The sequence below is a fragment of the Populus euphratica genome, unplaced genomic scaffold (genome assembly GCF_000495115.2).
Source record: "Populus euphratica unplaced genomic scaffold, PopEup_1.0 scaffold95.1, whole genome shotgun sequence".
In the NCBI taxonomy this organism is placed as follows: domain Eukaryota; kingdom Viridiplantae; phylum Streptophyta; class Magnoliopsida; order Malpighiales; family Salicaceae; genus Populus; species Populus euphratica.
This window is the reverse complement of record NW_011499885.1, coordinates 785646-809599: the sequence shown is the minus strand read 5'-3', so window position 1 is coordinate 809599 and position 23954 is coordinate 785646. Positions and strand designations below refer to the sequence as shown.

Here is a 23954-nt window from a genome sequence, read left to right as displayed (position 1 = left end):
ACCTGCCACGTGTTCGATCTTATCAAATCACAGCCAGGACAACGCTCATCGCAGCGCGTAGTTACACACTCTCACTCTTGAGAGTAGCACTCACTCTTCACCAACCCAGCCCCAAAATGTAATTTCAATCCAACACCCACTGGCTTGTTCTCCTTATCTAGTTTCTAGAGATCTCTTCAGCTATCTTCGAAATCAAAAGGACTCTCATCAGAAAAGCTTGGACTCATCCGATTTAGGGTTTCGCTTCATATCAATCAGATAACCTCACGCGTCGAAACCCTAATCACCGGATAAGGTAATTTATTTTTGTTCAAGCTAGTCGATTTGATCATCTTCTTATGCAAATTATTAGCTTAATTGTTAATATCTTGCGGTAATTATGTGGATCTTGTTTAAAAAGATCATATCCTTGTTATTTAATTGCAAGCTTTAATCTTTTTCTTGGAAGGTTGCTTTTCTGATGTTTTGATTGTTAGTTTTGTTTGTGTTTTTTTTTTTCATTTACTGTAGGCGTTTTTGTGTCTGTGGCCTAACTAGCTTTTGGGCTTATGGGTGTGATTCTTTCTCTTTGATTAATCAGATAGTTGAGATATTTGATCTTTATTTAGTGGGATTTTGATTAAGAAAGCAAGGTTACTTGTTATGGATTACACGGATATCCGTGTTTCCTTATTCGTATTAGTTTGCAATTTGATATATTGTGAATTTATTATCTGGTATTTGCACTGATTTATGACACTTGAGCAACATATATTAATCTAGGATGTTGATTTGATGTTGTGGTTGTTAACTTTGTCATGTGAATTTTTTGTGGCATGTTCTATTGTAGAAATAGAGCAACTTGGTCTTGCTTCCTAAGAAACATGTTGTAGTATCAGAAAGGAAGTGATACCTTTGATTAAGTTAGTTATCCGTAGTTTTCATTTGTGTTCGAGTCCCTTTGAAATATGTTGTTATGGTAGAAAGGATGAAGGGACATCAACTGTCCTATCTTTGACAAAGGTAGTTATCCTTAGTCTTCAATTGTGTTTTAGTCCCTGTTAATGTGAGTTATTGCTGTTCAGGTCTGAGCTTTCAGGTTGTTGGACTTCCTTGAACAGTTAAGTTTTCATGTCTGATTTCGACGCCCAAACTCCTACAGCTTATGGTAAGCTTGCTTTTTTTACTTATATTAGATTTCCTTGCTAGTGTTGTGCTGACACTAGAATTTTTCTGAGATGTGACAAAACCATCTACTCCATATGCATCCATATATCTAACAATAATGTGGTTTTTTTATGGTAGATCCTTTTGCTGATGCAAATGCCGAGGACTCTGGTGCTGGGACAAAAGACTATGTGCACATTCGTATACAGCAACGCAATGGTAGGAAAAGCTTGACAACTGTGCAAGGTTTGAAAAAAGAATTCAGCTATAACAAGATACTAAAGGACCTCAAGAAAGAGTTCTGCTGTAATGGTACAGTGGTGCAGGACCCTGAATTAGGCCAGGTGTGTGTTTCACCTTAGCATGTAAATTAGCATTGAATGTTTCTCTCCTCATTGCAAATGCTTTTTTTGTGTATAGGTTATTCAACTTCAAGGTGACCAGCGCAAGAATGTCTCGACCTTCCTTGTTCAGGTAATCTTCACTCCTTGTGACAGTTGATGAGCCTTTAAAAATCAATTCTTTCTCCTTTCGGTCATCACCTGATGCTCATAGTTAAGTGAATTCCAAATTTGTATTTTGTTTTGTTTGGTCAGGTTGGCATTGTGAAGAAGGAAAGCATTAAAATTCATGGTTTCTAACCTACTGCTGCAAATTAAAACTCAGCATAGTGCACTTCCTGCATGTGTCAAGAAATTAAGTAATATCGAAACAGTTACCTATCTTCCCTATGTTCGGTTTGATATGACATGCGTCTTTTGTTTCTGATGTTATCTGGTTTCTGTATTGTGAGATGATAATGGAATGTTGGACAGTTTGCTCTCCTGTTTCAAGTGGTTATGGCTATCTCGTGTCAAACGTTGAATTGTTGAGAATCTATTGGCTTTCTTGGTTAGGGTTCGGTTGATTGGCAGGAAATGTACTGTTGTGGTTCATTGCCCTTCCACACAACTGCTGTCAATTTAACTGTCAGGAAGCTCAGTAGATGGTTGAAGCTTCCGAGTCTTTACGGACGGGTTTAGGACTTCAAGTTGGTGAGTGACTGGCAAGTTTATACTAAAATTAATATGCAAAGAAAAAGGATCAAACTCGGGATTATATGCTGCATTTTTTTCGTTAATTCCGTGAGAGCAGCTGTGGGAAATATCAACCTGAATTTGTTTCAATGACTATCAAACTTGGCGGATTAGTTTAAATCAACAAAAGAAACGAAATTCTTGAGATGGTTTCTTGGATGTAATTCGCAAGTGTCTTGGAGGCCAGAGTTAATTAAAAAGGATGATAATTTGAAAAGGAAGGATTGCAAAATAAGATTCCTGACCTTCCTAAGGTCGTTATAAGAGCTCTCCAGGGATCTGCCAATTGAACAATGCGCAGCCTGTCGAAATATCAGATTTTAATTAAGAAAAAAATTATTCCATGGAATAATTATTAAAAAAAATTATGATGGACCGTAAAGTGTACTTCCTTACAAACATGATTCAAGCTATACATTATACAATTAAAAGCAAGCTAAAAAGCGAAGTAGATTAACTCTATTATCATTCCAGCCAGAATATCGAGAATGTCTTAATCATTTAAAAATAAATAAAACAAAGCTGGTTCAAATTTTATATCGTTAGCTATTTCGGATTTTTCACTCAAATTCCAACTAAAATGTTCTGAATCTACTTTCTATTATATTCCGAATAAAAAAAAATATACCACCACGAATAAAGATCCACTCACTCAGTTTTTTTCTTCCAAATTTTTTAATATCCCCATTAAGCCCTTTATTTACTATCACGGTCACTGTCATGCCCGTGTACAGAAGTTTCACTTTTTATCTCCAGAAAAATCAGAACTTTTGATCACAAAACAGAGAAGCCGACAGAAAACATATAATGTGGCTTCTGATTCACGGGTTTCTCGCTTCTCAACATCTTCAGGAAGATATCAGACTCGATCTGGTTGGTTTAAAATCTTTCGAATCTTTTATAAAAAAAAATTAAATTAATATAAATATTTTTGTATATTTTAACTACTTTTATAAATTATAAAATTAATAATTATATAAATTTTCAATGATTTTAAAGTTTATAGAACTTTAATTGATGATTTTTAAAAAATAAATCTAAAATATAATTAGTTAAATTATACTTTTTAAGATTAATATTTTTATATTTTTATTTTATAAGAAATGGTATGTAATGGTATTTTTATTTGCAATTAACTCGGGTTTTCTTAACTACTGTAACCCCACCGATAAAGCAAACACTATGTCCCTTTTCTCTTCAACACTTACATTTAAAAAACTGTCTACTATAGTGTAGTGATTTTTCTGTTCTTTAAATGAGAATTTGCATGATTTTAAATCTGAGATATTTTTATCTTTTCTTTCTATTTATTAAATATTATGAATTTATTTAAGGGTATTTTGATCAATTTAATATATCTATAAGCAATAAAATAATTAAAATATTTTTAAGTGTAAACAAAAAAAAAAGGTTTCGGGTGGAGTTATTTTAATATTTTTATTTTTTATACACAATAAAATCACATGGCCCTTGTATTCAAGAAATTTAATTCATTAGATTTAAAAGCATCATAATCTTTTAGCCATGATTGTTTTTGTTGATTATTAGTTTAGTCAATAACAATTACTAATTTGAAAAAAACTATTGGTGCATACAATTTAGGTACCAGCTTCTTAGAGCCACCATACACTTTGAGCAATATCTATAGCAGTTTTAGATGCTAAAAAATAAGTTTGTTTAATTTTATGTTACTTCTCAATATGTCTTTTTTTTATGTGAAGTGATAAATGGTGTCCAGAAGTTACCAATTTATTACCACTGATTTTTTCCTCCCTTCATTCTCTTTTCTAACCCGATAAATACATTATAATTCTCATTATTAGTATTTTAAATTCAATTATTTTAATTTTAATTTTTTGTATTTTTTATCCATTGTTCCTTTTGTTAAATGTTTGTTAGTTTTCAATTTAACTATTTCTATTTAATTTTTATAGATAATATTTTTCGATTTGGTTTTTCTATTTTTGCTTTTTTTTCTTTGCCTTTTGGTCAAGATTTTTATGAATTTTAATTTTGTCCTTTTATAGTTTTTGTGTTTACAATGATAATAATGATTTCAATTGGATCATTCTTCTTTTGCACTTTTATTGTTTTTCTTGATTATTTTATCAAAATTTTTATAATTTTCAATTCTATCCTTCAAATCAAGTTTTTTTTATTTTTTTAATAATAATAATAATCAAATTAATAATTATAATATTAATGATAATAATAACAATAGTAATAATACTACTACTAGTGATAATAACAATAATAATAATATTATTAATAATGATGATGGTAAGAAAGATAATAATGATAATAGTCACAATAATAATAATAACAATATTAATATTGATGATGGTGAGAATGGTAATAATAATAACAATAACAATAGTAAAGAGAAGAAAAATAAAAATAACGATGATTGAAAAAACACTAATAATAGTAATGGCGATAACAAAGATAATGACTATAATAATAGTAACAACAATAATTAATTGTGATGGTAATAATAACAATTGTTGTTAAAATAGTAATAATTCAAATGGTACTGCTATTATTATTAATAATAATAATAATGCTAGCAGCAATAACAATAATAACAAAACACAATATTAATAATAGCAATAATAATGGTAATAATAATAATAATAATAATAGTGATTTTAATAATAATAATAATCATATTGATAATGATAATAATATTGATATTATTTTGAATTACTATTTTTAAAAAATTCTTTTGTATGTTTGATTTTCTTTTAATTTTATCTTATAATATTTAATTTATCTTATTAAGTTATTTTAATTACATAATTTGAACTACTAGTTTAACAGAATATTTTGTATTAACTTAGCTTTAATTAGGATTATTGTATATTTATCATGACAGATTTTTAATGGTTTTTTTTATTACTCTATTTCAATACTTGAATGTCATTCCTTGTACCCAAAAAAAAAAAAAGTTTGCTAAGGCACTAATGTTAGTTCTTATCTATTATGGTAAGTTTTATTTATATTGATCATATACATTGTATCCTTTCTCGCCAAGTAGTCCATATGAATTTGAAAACACACACCAAAACTCTCAGACCATCAATATGTTTCTTTCTTTTCTTTTTAGATTTATTAAATTGAAACCTATTCTTTTATATTTTTATATGCTCTTATTTTATGATATTTTCATCCGTTAAACACATTTTTTTATAATTAATATATTTATCTTTTTATTTGCAATTTTTAAATTTAAATTTTTTATTTTATTTTTTTGCTCCTTTTGTTTGTGATTTTTTCTTCACATAAATACGAACACATCACAATTAGTAAAATGAGAATGTCTTATAGGCAGTTTAGCGTTGTGAAGCAACCCATATTTCATGATTTTTTGAATTTTTTTTAATATTATCATCGTTTTAAAATTGTTCTAATAGTTTTTTTTAAATTAATAAAAATCATTTTTAAAAACAATTATTACCATTATTAGAATTCCCTCTCCAATCATAAATCTACAACCTACTTTAATATTTTAATTGAAAGGTTAATCGATTTGAATTGTAAATTACTTTTGCTTTACTACATTATATACGTACACTCTCCCTATATATATATTAATTTTTATTTGATGTCGGATAATAAACCGTGAAAGAGAGAGAGAGAGTCCTGGAGTCCACGTCATAACTGTAGCATGGAAGCCACTTGGCAAAAAGACACTTGAAGGGCAGAGGCACACCTGCCCCTGCAAAATAGTCAAATCACGGTTTAATCGTTCTAGACCCTTCAAATTCTATCCAATCTCCACCTGTCCTTCGATATTGTTACCGCGTATCCTCATCTTGCATTCTAATGGCTCTCAGCCGTTGGATACAAAGCCATCTCTTCAGATCCGTCCAAACTTCTAACGTCCGTTAGGTCTCTGTTCATGATATTATGATGTAAAAACAATATTTTTTTTGTTAAAAATTAAAATCAAATATGGAAGAAAGACTAAAATAATTCGAGACAGGTTGAATTGAATGTATATTCATTAATTTATTGCTATTGTTATTGCAAATCATTCATTCTATTTATAATTATTGAACTTATCATAATTTAATTAATTATTTAATCTGTTAACTTTATTATATAAAAACATTTCTTGTATATTTGGATTTTATAGCTAAATTATTTTAAAAAACTAAAATAATTCTAAAAATAATATGTTTCTCGCAAAGAAGTGGTGTGAACTTTTCAGATGCATTGCAGAAAATGCTTCTAATTAGTTTCCAAAATAGTCATAAAACACTATAACTGCCTGGGGCACTAACGCCGTGAGTTAAAAGAAATCAAATGTATCAAACGGCTAATATTCATCTCCACGGTCCACGCCCGAACACTGCCTCTCTTCACCTCTTTATCCCCATAAATTCTCGCCATCTTCTTCACTTCGCTGCACTCCGTAGCTCTAAACCTCAACACACAACCAAACGCGCTGTCGTTCAACATGGCAACCATGGCTACAACTCTCACTTCTCTCTCAACAAAATCCCAAAAAGTCTCCCCTTTCGACACCTCCTCTTCCTTCCATGGCACTCCCATCTCAAAACCGACTCTTCGTATGCAGCCCACAAAATCATCATCGTCACCAAACGTATCCATCTCCATGTCATCTCCACCGTATGATTTGAATGCTTTCAAGTTTGAACCGATCAAAGAGTCTATAGTGTCAAGAGAAATGACAAGAAGGTACATGATGGACATGATAACTCATGCAGACACTGATGTTGTTATTGTTGGTGCTGGCTCTGCTGGGTTATCTTGTGCTTATGAGCTTAGCAAGAACCCTTCTGTCAAAATTGCCATTGTTGAACAATCTGTTAGCCCTGGTGGTGGTGCTTGGCTTGGTGGTCAGCTCTTCTCTGCCATGGTATGATCAAAACTAGTTCTTTCCTTTTCCTTCATGTTTTTAAGCAGGCAATGCTAATTAAACCGGCCGGCCTGGTGGGTATGTGACTCGATCACCACCTGGTCCTGGCCTCTGCATGCTTTAAAGAAAAGTAAAATCTGAGTTCACCATATCGATCTAGTGAGTCAATCCTAGATAACCTGTTATAGTCTAGTCTAATTGATTTAAATTTTATTTTTTCCCTAATATATATATATATATATTTTAAATATCAAAATAATTATCACTTGTTTAACCTGTTGAATCCGTATAACTGGGATTCTAGGTGATCGTGTTTAATAAAAATTTTCAACACGATTTGTTTTGCTCTATTTTGTTCTTATTCAGAATTATTTTTTGGCCTTAATTGTATCTTAAATGATAAGGATTGATTTATTTATTATTTATTGAAGATGACAATAATTGATAAAATCATAAAAATATACTCTCTTTTTTTAATGGAGAAGGTACAGTCAAAGTTTTAAACTTTGATGATAATGTTGAGAACTGTGACATGAAGGTGTGTCCCCTTGTCCTTTTGGACCTTATGACTTTCGCTCATAAAGAAAAAAAATAATGTCAAAATACTGCTTAGTGAATATAAATTTCAGTCCTTGATTACATCATATATTACATAATATACTGACAAATTTATTTTTTATTTAAAAATATATTAATATAATATATATTTTTTATTTTTTAAAAATTTAATTTTAACATCAGTATATTTTAAATAAAAAAATTTAAACAGCAATTCAAGGGATTTAAAAGCATATTCTTTTAAGCACTTTCCCTGACTCCTATTGAAGCTTGTTTTCTTGTGTTAAATTAATCTGTAAGCCATATATTATTGTCCATGGCGTGGATCCCTTGAGATGTGAATAACTTGAGATGTTTTCAGTTCATCTAGAAACCTGACCGTTAGTATTGGCCTTGCTGTTGCCAAGACTTACGAGTTTTGTGGGCATGTGGTCATTTTCCTTGTAATTTAAGTAGAAAATTAAGATGTTTTCCATCATTTGTAGAAATGCTAGTAAAAAAGAAGGAACCGGCAGTTATAGGGTTCCTGATTTGCTAGTTATAATTAGTGAATAAGATATATCCTCGCAATCCACGTTTTATGAATTAAGAATTGAAATTGATGTCTTGACCAGGTTGTACGCAAACCAGCTCATCTCTTCCTTGATGAGCTCGGTGTTGAGTATGATGAGCAAGAAGACTATGTAGTCATCAAGCATGCAGCTCTTTTCACCTCCACAATCATGAGCAAACTCCTTGCCCGTCCAAATGTTAAGCTTTTCAATGCTGTGGCTGCAGAGGACTTGATAGTGAAGGAAGGAAGAGTAGGTGGACTGGTCACTAATTAGGCTCTTGTGTCAATGAATCATGACACACAATCTTGTATGGACCCTAATGTGATGGAGGCCAAGGTGGTTGTGAGTTCTTGTGGCCATGATGGACCATTTGGTGCTACTGGGGTCAAGAGGCTTAAGAGCATTGGCATGATTGATAGTGTGCCAGGAATGAAGGCTCTTGACATGAACGCTGCTGAAGATGCCATTGTGAAGCTTACGAGGGAAGTTGTGCCTGGAATGATTGTTACTGGCATGGAAGTTGCTGAGATTGATGGCTCTCCGAGAATGGTAACTTTTCAATTTCCCTTTTCTTTAATTATCGTGGTTGGGATTTTTGTGCCTCGAGATTGCTCTCATTTTCCATTCATCTTTTGCGCTACATATTCAATATCTGCAACTAAAAATGTTGATAGTCTTGGATTATACTATAAACTTGGTACTGTCAATTAATACAAGGTCTAGTCTTAACTATTATTGAATGTATACTATCATGGGATACGTTCCGGATCATCAAGGGCCTATGTAATCATGAAATGCAGCATATGACTGACTATCCACATTTATTATTGGATAGATTGGACCCGTCATAGTGTGGTCCCGGCAATGGGTCCTGAAATATCATGTCTTTAAGGACCACTGTGTCTTCTTCCTGATATGATTCAGGGACCGGGAAATGCTAATGCGAAATGGTCGCGGCCGGTCCTCCATCAAGTTTTGTCCTGTAACGTTAGCAAACAAAGAGGGAATTGAGATTGACAAAAACAGCTAGTTTATGATTAGCACTTGGAGCTCAAAATCGAAAGCATATGCTTACGAGACTGACGCATTTGTATGTGGTTATTGGTAATGCAGGGACCAACATTTGGGGCAATGATGATATCAGGGCAGAAGGCAGCACACCTTGCCTTGAAGTCACTCGGGATGCCCAATGCACTGGATGGAACATTTGTGGGAGGCATTCATCCAGAGCTGATCCTGGCTGCTGTTGAATCTGCTGATATTGCAGAGACCTGAGTGGTAGCAAAGCAATAGACTCAAATATGTCAGATAAATAAAAGGCAGTAGAAATGAGTTCGAGGGGTTTCCCAGTTGATGTGGTCATGGTAGGTTTTAGTTAGTAGTCTTGGTGTCTATTCCTTCCGTTCAAGACTCTGTTGGCACTCGGCAGTTGAAATAATTTAGTTCATGCTGCTTTCGGACCTTGTTGGCTGGCCTATCTGTCAATGCTCTCGGCTGAATATAGAGGGTTTGATTTGCATTTGATTGAAAAAACATTTTCTTGATTTTCTGTATGAGGGCAAGCCGTTTTAGTGCCTTCTTTCTCGTAAAATATTTAAATGCCATCACTGAACCATCGAACCAAGTATCTTTTATGAGAATCACCGAGTGTGGCGTCATTTTCCAAAGCAACCACATTGCAAAATGTTGATCGACTAGCCGCCCCCATCCTGGAGGTCGTATGGAGTTGCTTCACCGGAGCCCTCGTGCTTTGAAAGAGAGCGGCAATCTTAAGGGTAACTTAACTAATCAGTTTTTGAAAGAGAGCGGCAATCTTAAGGCTAACCTAACTAATCAGTTTTTGGATTTGTAATTTAAATAATTAAGTTTAAGTGATATGATTAAAAAATTAATATTTTATTTTAAATATAAAAATATTGAATTAATAAATAATTTAATAAAATTAGAATTGAATTATAAAGAAATTAACTATATAAATTATAAATAATAATAATAAATAATAATAAATTAAAGAGAATTTTGATATGTAAAATAAATATAAAAATTAAATAATAATAAAAATAACTGTGAATGTTAAAATATCTATTAATAATATTTTAATTATGTATAATATAATTTTTATTATTATTTAATTATAAACCATGTATAAAAAGGATTTCAAATGAATAATTTGTTATTAATAACTTATTATAAATTATTAATATGATTATATTATTTAAGTAATAATAATATTTTTAAATATTATCAGGAATTCATGATACTAATTTATATTAACAACAAATAAAATTACTTTTATAAAATAGATGTTGGTTATTCCATATATTTGACAATGAAGAATCAAATATTTATTGTATCAAGTGTTATACAATACAAATTTATATTAATCATTAAACAAGTAAGATATTAATAATTAATAAGATAAAAATGATAAGACATGTTAATAGCAAGTTGTTTATGATATAATCATTGAATTCATATTGAGTTTATATTATATTTATCCTAATGTCATTAGTGAAATCTTTTCACCTTTATATAATAAACTTAATGAAGAAGAGAAACATAAATAAATAAAAAGAAAACATGATTATATAAGTATAGTAAAAGAAATGAAAGTCATAAATAAGAGATTAATAAAAGTAAAACTTAAACATTACAAAAATATAAAGAAAGAGATCAAGAATATGATCTTGATTTAAAAATCAAGATGCATAAATACATGGTAAATATCTTCTTTTATAGGCTAAAATCTAAAATTATTAATTTAATAACTAATTGTTGAGTGAGTGACCCCTTTTAACTTGGTAACAATCATTATCTTTTTGTCTGAATAAAATATCATTGATAACATCATAATTTGAATAGATAATCTTTATGAAAGTTCTGGAAAATTGTCTCAGCTTTCCAATAATAAAAGAATCAGTGTATTTGAACTTCTAAAACTCGAGATATAGATTGAATACTGAACAATATCTAGAATACAAGACATATTTTGACTTTTTCATTATTGTTAAGATTTGAACTCGAAAATGATACTTTTAAATCTTAGACTCTTTATGAACGTTTTAGTCATATGTCTTAACTTTTCATACATGTAAACCAGATCTAAATTCAAGTTTTACAGCTCAAGTTAAGATCCAATAATTGAATGGTGTTTCAGTTTGGACGAAATCAACATCTCTTTTTTAAACTTAATCATTTCTTTGTCTTTTTAATTTTAATAATTAAATTCATTAATCAATCTTTTGATTTAGATGATAGGTTTGCATTTACGATAAATATTTACCATAAATTAAAGGTATCATATATTATTAGATATGTTATTATAAAATATGCTTTAGTTAAGAAGTTATTGATATTTTAAATATAAAATGATGATATAAAATATTGATAAAAATATATTTTTAAGTATTAATTATTAAACTACTAAAATCTTATATAATAATTAATTTTAGAATCTGTAAAATTAACCCGATTACCTGTAAATTAATTCAAATATCCATGTTAATAAAAAACAAAAAAGAGACGGGCTCGACTACTTAATCACAGTTCACAAGGCTTCTTGCAGAGGCAATAACAATTTGTCCACGCATCAGGATAGTTGCCTCTTTCAACAGATCTTCCGAAGCCGTATAACATTCTTTAACATATCAAGTGAGAATTGCATGATTGGGCATATGTAACTCATCATGCTCATTCTCCCCTGGTTTGTCTCTGCATCCATCTAACACTTTAAAAGTGAGTATACTTCTCTGATCCGATTTAAAATAGACTATACAGAATACATGAAATTTTATCTACAATAACTCAAAGTATAAACTCTGAAGGTTAAAGAGAAATCAGACAACCTTTTTAGGTTAATTATTCCATAATCATCATTTAAATCATCTTCAACGGCATGATTAAAGGTTCAAGGTTTTTATAGTTTTCATCGAAGCATGGCCCCACCACTACATCTGATTTTCAACAACTCCATGACACTACATTAAATCTTTCAAACAATGTGTTGTCCCACGGTAATGATTTCGCAACCATGCTGGTTTCTAAAACGTTCCTACCTGAAATCATACTTATTAAACTGGGATTGCTTGGTGAGTCGATTGAGACAAGGTACTGGATGGATCTAATTTTTTTTTTTAAATTGATTTATATAATGATCCGGTTAAATTTAGTTAACATGGAGGGTTAATTCATGATTTGAATAAGACCTGATTTTTTTTTAAATACAGGATTTATATATATTTTATTTTTAAATGTGAAATAAAATTTTTTTAATTTAAATACTTCAATTTAAAATGATAATATTAATATAAATACTTTATATTTCTAAAAAAAAACTATATTTTTTTAATATAAAATTTAAAACCTATTAATATATATATATATTTTATATTCACAAAAAAAAATTATGTTTTTTAACTTAAAATAAAAAAAAATTTAAAATATTATTTTAAAATTTGTTATTTATAATATATATCACCTATATTTTCATGATTTTTTTATATAAAATATTAAAATTTTAAATTTTTTTATGTAGAAATTATAACGCTTCTCAAGAAACAAAATAGTGCAAGCTTTATTGCGTCTAAAAAGACGCAATAAAGCTTGTCCGTGATGCCAGTTTGGATTAGCTCAGGCTCTTAAGAAGAGGCTTTGTTACAATGTTTTTATATAAAATAAATAGTTTAAAACCCAATTTTTGTTTTTTGTCAAGGGATGGCTATGACGAATGTTTTAACCATTGATTGCATTGAGAAGTTCGAATTATGTGTACTTTTGACTTTAAAATGCTAATCCATTTATTTAAAGCTTATTTGCGTAAAAATATAAAATCTTATAAAATATTTATTCAATTTATCTTATAGAAAAAGTGGCAAAAGTTCTTAAAAAAAAAGAGCCAAAAACCATTTAAATTCAAATTTACAATAACAACAAACTCACTAAAACTAAGTATATAACTACTACTTTATAAATTTATCATTCCATATAACTTATTATTATAAAAGAAATTTATTAAAATATATATGAACAACTCATCAACATTGGATTTTTTATTTACTTTGTTTTCTTTGAAGTTATTTTAATCTTATCATCTAAGTTTAATAATTTAATTAAAGTTGATTTGATTTATTATTTTAATTATTTATTATTTTATTTTATTTTTTAACATTCAATTAAATAAAAATTAGATTAAATAAATTTATTTATTTATTTTCTACATGGTTATTATGGTTTTATAATCTAGATAATAATTTTGATAAATTAACCCGAGTTAATCTGAATCAATCTAATATGTTATCGTTTTAATACTTTAAAAAAATATTTTAAATTTTTTTAATTAAATTATATTTTTTTATATTACTTTTAGGTGACATCAAATCAATTCCTATATAATTTTAATTTTTTTCTACTAAAATATACATTAAGGACACTTGAATATGTTTTTATATCAAGAAAAGCTTTAATCCGACCCGCATCACGCGGCAATTATCGGGTGCTGTAGCTAAACGTTCTGTTCCTTTTCCCTTTCTTTCTTCTTAACGAGGAAAACAACAGAGCATGTCGGTGCAATAAAATTTCCAAGGGCGTTGAACTGGAATACATGGCGTTGTTAAAAAAAAAAATTATAATAATAAAGGAAAGAAAATGAAAATTAGCCCCTTGGATGCGACATGATCGGCATTATATACGGCGAATGTTATGCTTGAAGGGTCTTCCATCATTATAAAGCACATGAGATCAACACAAGCAGAGAACCAAACGCACATACCTCATCATGGCTTCTTCTGCCCATCACCCACTTCTAAACACTACCAATAACACTAAATCCCACGTCAAGATCTTTATCTTTTCCATTTCTCTGTTTGCAGTCATATTGTCTAGTGTTTTTCTTGCATCCCATTTCATCAAAGTTAGTCAATCTAGTCCATCAACTCCACAAATATGTAACCAAGCCCATGATCCCCAAGAATGTTTATCAATACTATCTGAAGCTGTCTCCACTGAAGGAGTTCAAGAATCTAATGGCGTTGGCCTCCTAAAAACTTTCTTGGTAAAATCTCTCTCGCAAATGAGAATGGCAAAGGCAGCTGCCAATGCTGTAAATAGCAAGATCAATGACCATAAACATCAAGCAGCTCTAGCTGATTGTGTGGAGCTTATGGATATGTCCATTGACCGTGTTACTGATACATTATCAGCTCTGGGCAACTGGGGCAGCCAGTCTGATGCTAGTGATGCAAATACTTGGCTAAGTGGTGTACTCACTAACCATGTTACATGCTTGGATGGCGTTGACACAATAGACCAACCATCAATGAAAAAATTACTCCAAGATTTGATCTCAAGGATGAGAACCTCTCTGGCTACTGTTTCTAGTCTTTCAGCCTCTGATACTGATCTCGTTCAGCCATTAAATGGGGGTTTTCCATCATGGATCTTGGGAAGGGACCGCAAACTATTGGAAAGTTCAGTAAGCAATGTTGAGGCCAATGTGATAGTAGCACAAGATGGGAGTGGGGACTACACCACTATTCAAGAAGCTGTGAACTCAGTCCCAGATAAAAGTAAAAGCCGGTATGTGATACATGTAAAGAGTGGGATTTATAAAGAGAATGTTGAAGTTGGGAAGAAGAAGAAAAATGTTATGATTGTTGGTGATGGTATGGATTTCACCATCTTAACTGGTAACCTCAATGTTGTGGATGGATCTACAACCTTCAGATCTGCCACTCTTGGTAACAATTCTCTACTTTCTGACTATAGTCTTTTGCTTCTCTTTTGGTTTTTTAAGCTTTTGATTAAGAACCACTATAGTTAAGCATTAAGAATCACCAAGATTCCAAAAACATTTCTTTAATTTAGCAACTATACTGCACATGATCCAGGTAGAAGCTACTTCTCTTTATGCTTTCAGCTGAGAAAATGTTGATAATCGCTGCAATTTCTTCTTCTTCTTCTTCTTTTTATTTTTTTGGTATAAGCTAGACATTATTTGAATTTTTTTTTCCACGTTTCAGCTGTTGCAGGTGATGGATTCATATTGCAGGACATCTGGATCCAAAACACAGCAGGACCAGAGAAGCACCAAGCTGTGGCTCTCCGAGTCAGTGCTGATCAATCTGTCATCAACCGTTGCCGCATCGATGCATACCAAGACACCCTCTATACACATAACTACAGACAGTTCTACAGAGATTGCTCCATAATTGGAACCATTGATTTCATCTTCGGTAATGGAGCTGTTGTACTCCAGAACTGCCAAATTATCTCAAGGAAGCCTATGGCAAACCAGAAGAACATGGTCACAGCACAAGGAAGGATAGACCCAAATCAAAATACTGGGATTTCAATCCAGAACTGTGACATTGTTGCAAGCTCTGATCTTGAATCTGATCAGAATAAATTCCCTACATATCTTGGAAGGCCATGGAAACAGTACTCAAGGACTGTCGTTATGCAATCTAAAATTGGTGGACATATTGATCCAACTGGCTGGGCAGAATGGGATAAGGAATTTGCATTAACAACATTGTATTATGGCGAGTACGCAAATAGAGGGCTAGGTGCAGGTGTTAGCATGAGAGTGAATTGGCCTGGATATCATGTCATTACAGATCCAAATGAGGCCAAGCAATTCACTGTGGCAGAGCTGATACAAGGAGGAGCGTGGCTTGGATCCACTGGAGTTTCTTTTACTGAAGGGCTGTAATCAAGGAAAAGCATGCATTCCCTTCAAGGATTTACTTCTATATAATTGACGCAGCCTGTCGTGTTATTTCATTCCCTGCTTTCTGAAGTTTATAATTTGGGATGCAGCTGCAACACCAACCTCTTTAATCGATAGCATTTCTGCTGTCTGCTGTACTATTTTCTTCAGTTTCTTCAGTTCTATGTTGGCCTTTTTTTGTCTCTTCCAACTCAACCAAGTGACCAACTCAATCCCAAACAAATAAGGGGTAATCACATGAATATCATTTCTTCCTGTCCAGTTCTGAGTGGGTATACGATGGAACAATTGAAGGAAACTAAACTATGATAGCCAAATGTAGCAAAAAAATTCAATTTACTCAAACATCTTGCAATCAATCAAGATTAAAAAAATGGAGCTCAGCTGTTTAAGACATCATCTGCATAAGTTTTAACCTTCCCACAATATACAAGTTAACGGTGGATTAACCAATCTACACTTGGACCATCTGGTGTTAGTAGTTCTGGTTTGCTCCTAAGAATTTACCTCCAGCATCTCCTTCAACAGCCTTTTGAAATTATCATCCACGCTGCCTCTATAAGGAGTGATTTGCAATTCTGAGCAGAGTGCCATAACTTTACGAGGATTCATGCCTGAGAATCTCAGGGTCTCGATAGTAATCCTGATAATTCAATGGAGAAAAATAAAGAATACTCACACTGTAATGAGCTGTTTTCTTGAAATTCCTATTTGAATAGTTCACAACTTCAATGGCCCAGGACTTCGCTGTCAATTAGTGTTAATATGATCTAAAAGTTGCACAAGCATTCTCATCAGGAAAGAAAACCAGGCATGCTTGTATCCACTCAAGGGGAAGGTAGCCTCTCTAAGGGGCAAAACTTATCATTTAGCTCAACTAACAACTTAAATTGTCAACGTAAACTTCATAGCTATAATAAACTCACTAACATTTATACTTTAATCATTTATCTATCTAGAGAAAAAGAGGGTTATGCTAATCACAACTTAGCAAATAAACCTCCACACAAACACTACTAGCCAAGCTCAAGTTTCGTATCTATATATATATATATATATATAAACTAAACAAAAAACATGCATGCAGCATATATAGCCTTAAGATTGTTGTTCAAAATCCACAAGTAAAATTAGACAAGTGTGAGTAAATGTTTAGTTTATAATCATGTAAATATATAAAAATATGGTAAGTATTATAAAAATCTAATTTATATATTAAGCAAATATATAAACTTATAATCAAGAAACATAGGAAAACAATACTAACTTGCAAACTAAATAAGTGTTAAAATTATCCTTAAACAAAATTAGTTTGAGTATTTATTTGTTAAAATTCTTAGAAGATATCCAATATAACATTTTGCTAACAACTTAAATTGTCAACGTAAACTTCGTAGCTATAAACTCACTAACAGTTATACTTTAATCAGTTGTCTATCTAGAGAAAAAGAGGGTTAAGCTAATCACAACTTGGCAAATAAAACTCCACACAAACACTACTAGCCAAGCTCAAGTTTCGTATCTATATATATATATATATATATAAACTAAACAAAAAACATGCATGCAGCATACATAGCCTTAAGATTGTTGTTCAAAATCCACAAGTAAAATTCGAAGTGTGAGATATATGTTTAGTTTATAATCATGTAAATATATAAAAATATGGTAATTATTATAAAAATCTAACATATATATTAAGCAAATATATAAACTTATAATTAAGAAACATAGGAAAACAATAATAACTTGCAAACTAGATAAGTGTTAAAATTATACTTAAACAAAATTAGTTTGAGTATTTATTGGTTAAAATTCTTAGAAGATATCTAATATAACATTTTATTGTTGTTTTCAAGGATTAACTTTCTGTCTTTAAAGATTTATTAATTCTCACTTGGTGTAAACAGATTTTTTTCAATAAATCTTTCAAAATTTTAACAATTTTTCACTATTTAGGTTCATTTTTAAATAAGATTCAATGAACTTAAAGAAATAATAACCAATATCTTTCTACAAAGATCAAACCGATTCTAGAATATAAAAATAACAATAAGTTTTTAGAAAAAAAAATAATTTAAGAAAAATTCTTGGATATATTTCCACCCATTCAGGGATACATATTTATAGGAATTAGAAACCAAAAGATTAATACTTATAATTCATGAATTAATCATAATAATATTAATTTTCATTATATAATTAATATATTGGTTCATGTGCTACGATATTTTAGGAACTAATAAAAATTATTAATTAAATAAGATTTAATATTAAATATTTTTTTATCATCCAAACTTATGAGTTCACAAACCCACTATTCAATTCACAAAGATATTTTGGATTTGAAACATTTTTAAATATAATATATTCACAAAGATATTTTGGATTTGAAACATCTATTATTTAAAAGTTATTTAAAAATAATATATTATTTATATTTAATTAATTTTTAAAAATATATTAATATTTCATATTAAAATATACATGTTAGATCACAAAATCCAACATAATATTTTTTAATAAAAGTTGATGTATTATTGAAGTTCCCGTTCCATTAAGCAAATAATCATGTAAAAAAATTTAGAAAATAAAAATCAAATCAAATCCAAAAAGAAACAACAGAAAACCAAAAAAATAAAATAAAATTAAGACCTCAGTGAATCCAACATGGTTTTATAAACCAATTCCCACATTAAAGAAAAAAAAAGAAGCTATAGCCAACTACACGAGCCTTCTTGACCATGAAAACACGAACAACAGAAACACCAAAATCACCTGGTCGGAATGACAACAGGATCCTTCTTTCTTTAGGAGCTGGTTCAGGTTAGTTCTTGGTCACCTTTAAATCATGTTGACAATGAAATTCTTATTTTTTTAAAGAAAAAGAAATATATGTATTACAGAGTTAGATTCAGTTATTACCCTCTAAAAATAGTAATAACTGAGAAGCAAACCAAAAATATATTAGTACAAATTAATTACTTTCTGTCTTCATCTAATTAAGAACTGCTGACATCCTCCTCCACCTCCGAATGGTTCGTGGAAACTAGAGGAAGAGAATTGATATAAGACTCAGTCTTGTCCTTCTGTCGCCCAATTTATAAGCTTCTAATCTCACTCTAACTTGGGTTTCCCTTCTCAGTGTCCCCATTTCTCACTCATAGCCGCGTTCTGAATTGAACGCGGCAAAATCATCATCAGCTCAGCCGCAACCGCACAGGTTTTTTCTTCTTCTCTTGTTGAAAAGAAAAAATATTTCTTGCTCTGCAAGAAATTAGGAAATGAAAGCAAGATTACGGGTGGGGGTTCCATGGCATCTGGTTACCGTAATGCTCCTTTCATTACCATCTATCATTTTAAATGTTTGCCATGGCCAAACCGATGACTATGAGAACCCTGCAGCCCCACCACCTGGACTGGATGAATGTAACGGCATCTATCTTACATATTCTTTCACATCTCGTGAAAAAGAATATCCGAAGGTAAAGAATGCATCCGCGCAGGCATGGGCGTTCAAATCTTTGGCAACGATAACCAACACAGGCGAACATGAACTGAAGGGTTGGCAGATGTTTGTAGGTTTTCAGCACAAAGAAATTTTAGTGTCTGCTTCTGGGGCAATCGTTGTTGATGGCGATGACTTCCCTGTGGCAGTTGGCAATGGGACAATCTTCGCAGGAAATCCACAAGTTGACCTCAAGACTGCAATTGAAACAGCTGGAGATTTCACCCAGATTTCAGCACAGATTGAGATTACAGGCTCGGTGTTTGGGATTAAACCACCAGGAATACCTATGCCAAAGAATATCAAGCTTGTTAATGATGGATACAAATGCCCTAAACCGACTTTGCGAGGTAACAATCCTCATGTTTTGATGGTCATAAGTTTTCTCTTTTCCAACATTTATGTCACGTACATAGAAGCAAAAATAAACATTTCCTTCAAACTAAGCATTGCAAATGGATTTCTTTCCCAGAGAGATTTGTCAGAAGTAACTAGGGAAGAAAGTTGGAAACATATCTCTTTCATTTCATGTCATATTATTCTGCTAAAAGAGAAAGTCAATGGACTTTGACTTGGATCGATCACACTACTCTTTTAACACATATTTATACTAATGCAGGGATAATTCAAGAGAGTTAAAGAATAACTACATTATATACATGTATCTAAGAACATTTTTGAATTTAAACTTCAAATTAACTCTAATACTCTCCTTTAATTTTGAAAATCTTGCAATCCTTTAGTTTTGGAAATATGTTGAAGAATCATCCTGCAATGTGTTAAAGGATCACTTTGTCAATCTCTTATTTTTGATAACTTCAATTTCTTCTTTTTTCTTTCATTTTTTTAGGAGAGTCACATTGTTGTTACTCTTTCTATATCTTCCATCTTCATCTTGAGAATATATTTCTTGCATCTTTGTCTTGGTCATTTCTTTCATCATGGCTAGATAATATCATATCATTGTCATCTCTTCAATCTTCCCTTTGTTAGTAATTGTATTTGCTTAAACATGACTCATTTAAGCCAATTTTCTTGTTTGGTGGTTATTGCCACATTCTTCTTCATAGTTGTTTAGCCACGTCTATTTTTCTTTTTTTTATAAGGAGACCTCTCTCTCCAATTCTACATCGGGTGATTCTTACTGTACCGCACCATCTCTTATGCAAAAAATAACCTACATGACCTAGAATAAATAAAAAGATGTAGATTTCAAAATTATCTCTAGCAAGGTAGTTTTCTTGCTGGAATCTGTGAAATGTTCCCGACCAGCCCCAAAGGCAGGGACTTGAGCATTTTGCCCTCATTTTGCTGCATGCCAACGATCACACTGAAGCAACAATGTCTCAGAAAAAATTTATATGTTTTTCCATGTAAATGTTAATGATAAGTTTCAATCAACATCGTTACAATTTTCAGCTGTCTACAACTCTTTCGTCTTTTCTATTACATTTTCTATTAAAAAAAAAGAAACCCGTCATTGATATCATGCCACAAATTGCAACAGAAGTTTCCATAAATTCAATATTCATTTTTGTTCCTTGTAGGAAAAAGCTATATGCGTGTTTGTTGTAAGAAGGATCCCAAAGCGAAGGAAGAAAAGAAAAAGCTCAAGTTCTTGCCTCGTAGATATGGGGATCTTTCTCTCACTTATGATGTGCTTCAAGCCTACGGTAACAACTACCAGGCCCAAGTTACTATGGATAACATCCATCCATTAGGCCGGCTTGATCACTGGAACTTAACCTGGGAATGGATGAATGGAGAGTTCATTTCCACAATGAGAGGAGCCTACACTCACAAAAGGGACTTTTCCGAGTGTATTTATGGTACTGCAGGAAAATATTACAAAGATTTCGACTTCTCCACTGTTATGAACTGTGAAAAAAAGCCAGTCATCGCAGATCTTCCTCCGGAAAGAAAAAATGATTCACAAGTTGGGAAGTTGCCATACTGTTGTAGAAATGGTACCCTTTTGCCATCTATAATGGATGAGAGCAAGGCAAGGTCCATATTCCAATTGCAAGTCTACAAGATGCCTCCTTTCTTGAACAGGACTGCCCTTGTACCACCCGAGAAATGGAAGATTGATGGAGTAGTCAATCCTCAATACAAATGTGGCCCTCCAATCAGAGTAGATCCAACAGAATTTCCTGATCCGAGTGGACTTGATTCTAAAACCTACGCTGTTGCAAGTTGGCAAGTAACTTGCAACATAACACGTCCGAAGGAGAAGCTTTCGCGATGCTGTGTTTCTTTCTCTGCTTATTACAATAGATCTGCCATTCCCTGCAATACTTGTGCCTGTGGCTGTGATAACAATAAAGGTTGCAGCCAGAATGCAAAAGCAATGCTTCTCCCGCCAGAGAGTCTTCTCGTGCCTTTTGATAACAGGACAGAAAAGGCATTAGCATGGGCTGCACTAAATAAATTCAAAGTTCCAAATCCTAGACCTTGTCCTGATAACTGTCCAGTTAGCATCAATTGGCATATTGACTCTGATTACAAGACTGGATGGACTGCTAGTGTCACTCTTTTCAACTGGGATGATTCTCCTTTCGAGGATTGGTTTGCTGCAATCAAATTAGACAAAGCCTACAAGGGACTTGAAGGTGTGTATTCCTTAAATGGAACAAAGTTTGACAACCTCAACAATACTATATTACTCCAAGGCCTACCAGGTTTGAATTTCTTGATGGGAGAGGTAAATGGCACCAAACCAGGAGACCCGAGGGTTCCTGGAAAGCAACAAACTAAGATATCATTCATCAAAAAACGTACTCCAGGCATCAATATACCACGGGGTGATGGGTTTCCTACAAGAATACTTTTCAACGGAGAAGAGTGTGCACTGCCTCCGCAAATTCCCCGGTCGAGTGCACAGCAAAAATCCCATTTTAAGTTCCTCATAGTCATAATCATGGCAATAGTGACTTTCATTCTGATGTCAGATCACCTCCATTGATCGTCGTTCGAGGTTAATATTCTGGTTTTTCTGGTTTGGAATTATCTTGGGTGAGTATTTATTTTGCTATTATTAATTTCAACGAAAGCTTTGTAGCACTTCATAAAGACTTGGACTAGACAGTAGCGATTTTCTTTCTCAGGACAAGACTTCCATGCCTCAGCAGCGGAGCCGGAAGAAATGCATGCGCATTTCAGTGGGCTAGATATGAACAATGAGTTCAGGGCCTGCATCTGCTAAAGTTGATTGTCAAGGGAAGATGGGAGGGATTGTAACAAAGTTCAAAACTGAAAAGTCTCAATACGTATTACAAAAAACTCTAACCAACAGTAGTTAATAATTTGCAAAACAGTGATGAATTTTCCAAATGTATGCTGATTACTTAGCTGTCTGTTCGTTCAAGTAGTATGTCCGATGAGGTTTTGATGGAATATAGAACAACTTCCAGTTCATCTGATCTAGGATTCTTCACTTTAGCACCAAATTAAACCATAGTAAATATATAGTTAATTAATTTTGCAATTCTATCCTGAAATAAGATTTTGGTTCCTCATGCATGCCAGCAAGTTTTGTCTTAGCTTTATGAATCTCGACAAATAATGTTTCTTAAACGAAGAAATATTTCAGCGCAGTCGATACTTTTACAATGAATTCTTACAAGCAACTGATTTATGAAGCACTGAGCTTCTGACATTAACTGTTCTGAAATAATGTAACCACCTTTTTATTGGTCAGCAACACATGAATTCTGAAGTTCAACTTGTTGGAAAGAAAGGATGTAAGAAGGGAAGAATGATGGAAGACTATTGTTGTATCACTCTTTTAGAAGAGAAATTAAGTCCCATGAAGTTGGATTTAAATTACAATACTTTCATAATTCTTAATCGATATTGATTTTTTAAACAAATATTACAATCTTTTATTAGTAAAGGGTTTAATTGAAATATATAACAAGGGTGTAAATGTCATATAATTTAGCTTTTGTACTATCATCAATTTTTAAATAATTAAAGGAACCTTTGATAAGAGTTGATAAGTAGAAAACTTCTTTATTTTCTAGGTGTTAAAAAAAATATACAGTATTCAATTAAAGCTTATGATTTAAACTTTTCATGGGTTGAAGTAAAAAAAAATAGTTTTTATTTAATTTTGTTTGGCATAAAAAAAATTTAAGTTTTTTCCTAGACTATAAAAAAATATTTTTCAAACTAGCGCAACTAAAAAATAATTTTTAAATTAGCATAAAAAGCAATATGTGCGGGTGTTACTGCACAACTAGCAAATTTCATAATTTCGTTTTTCTTCTTGCATATCCATGCTTTTTCCAAGAATTTATATATACAAAGTCAATATTCATATTTTATAAGAATTTAATTATCAGTAAAGAAAAAAAAATGATTTAATGACTAGAAAAAAAAGAAGATGATATGGCATGAAAAGACAAAAAAAAAATTAAGAAAATAAAAAAGAAGATGATATGGCATGAAAAGACAAAAAGAAAAAAGAAAATGAATGAATGAATGGAACGTTAAAGAT

At 31.7% G+C, this 23954-nt stretch overlaps 4 protein-coding genes across 4 annotated transcripts; all 4 read left to right on the top strand.

Moving 5' to 3' along the window:
- Window positions 1-169: 169 nt before the first annotated feature.
- Window positions 170-2032, top strand: LOC105130171 (protein translation factor SUI1 homolog). The gene is made up of 5 exons (XM_011032545.1): window positions 170-295; window positions 1065-1147; window positions 1285-1490; window positions 1567-1620; window positions 1743-2032. Exons 2-5 carry the CDS (start codon window positions 1111-1113, stop codon window positions 1785-1787), a joined length of 342 nt encoding a protein of 113 aa, XP_011030847.1. The 5' UTR covers window positions 170-295; window positions 1065-1110; the 3' UTR covers window positions 1788-2032.
- Window positions 2033-6571: 4539 nt separating this feature from the next.
- On the top strand, window positions 6572-9761 carry LOC105130169 (thiamine thiazole synthase, chloroplastic-like). The gene is given in 3 exon segments (XM_011032542.1): window positions 6572-7107; window positions 8280-8768; window positions 9333-9761. Coding segments are annotated over 3 exon segments (1074 nt in total). The 5' UTR covers window positions 6572-6684; the 3' UTR covers window positions 9495-9761.
- A 4199-nt stretch (window positions 9762-13960) lies between these two features.
- On the top strand, window positions 13961-16181 carry LOC105130168 (pectinesterase-like). The gene is made up of 2 exons (XM_011032541.1): window positions 13961-14953; window positions 15236-16181. Exons 1-2 carry the CDS (start codon window positions 13993-13995, stop codon window positions 15925-15927), a joined length of 1653 nt encoding a protein of 550 aa, XP_011030843.1. The 5' UTR covers window positions 13961-13992; the 3' UTR covers window positions 15928-16181.
- A 3048-nt stretch (window positions 16182-19229) lies between these two features.
- Window positions 19230-22418, top strand: LOC105130167 (COBRA-like protein 10). The gene is made up of 2 exons (XM_011032540.1): window positions 19230-19803; window positions 21001-22418. The coding sequence occupies exons 1-2, from the start codon at window positions 19230-19232 to the stop codon at window positions 22416-22418; spliced, it is 1992 nt and encodes a 663-aa protein (XP_011030842.1).
- Window positions 22419-23954: the final 1536 nt, after the last annotated feature.

Excerpts from the sequence above, each read along its gene's own strand:
- LOC105130171 (XM_011032545.1), top strand. The coding sequence starts at position 1,111 with ATGTCTGATTTCGACGCCCAAACTCCTACAGCTTATG. Across the intron at positions 1,148-1,284 it reads CCAAACTCCTACAGCTTATG|ATCCTTTTGCTGATGCAAAT; the intron begins GTAAGCTTGCTT and ends TTTTTATGGTAG. Across the intron at positions 1,621-1,742 it reads TCTCGACCTTCCTTGTTCAG|GTTGGCATTGTGAAGAAGGA; the intron begins GTAATCTTCACT and ends TTGTTTGGTCAG.
- LOC105130168 (XM_011032541.1), top strand. The coding sequence starts at position 13,993 with ATGGCTTCTTCTGCCCATCACCCACTTCTAAACACTACCAATAACACT. Across the intron at positions 14,954-15,235 it reads CTTCAGATCTGCCACTCTTG|CTGTTGCAGGTGATGGATTC; the intron begins GTAACAATTCTC and ends TCCACGTTTCAG.
- LOC105130167 (XM_011032540.1), top strand. The coding sequence starts at position 19,230 with ATGAAAGCAAGATTACGGGTGGGGGTTCCATGGCATCTGGTTACCGTA. Across the intron at positions 19,804-21,000 it reads CCCTAAACCGACTTTGCGAG|GAAAAAGCTATATGCGTGTT; the intron begins GTAACAATCCTC and ends TGTTCCTTGTAG.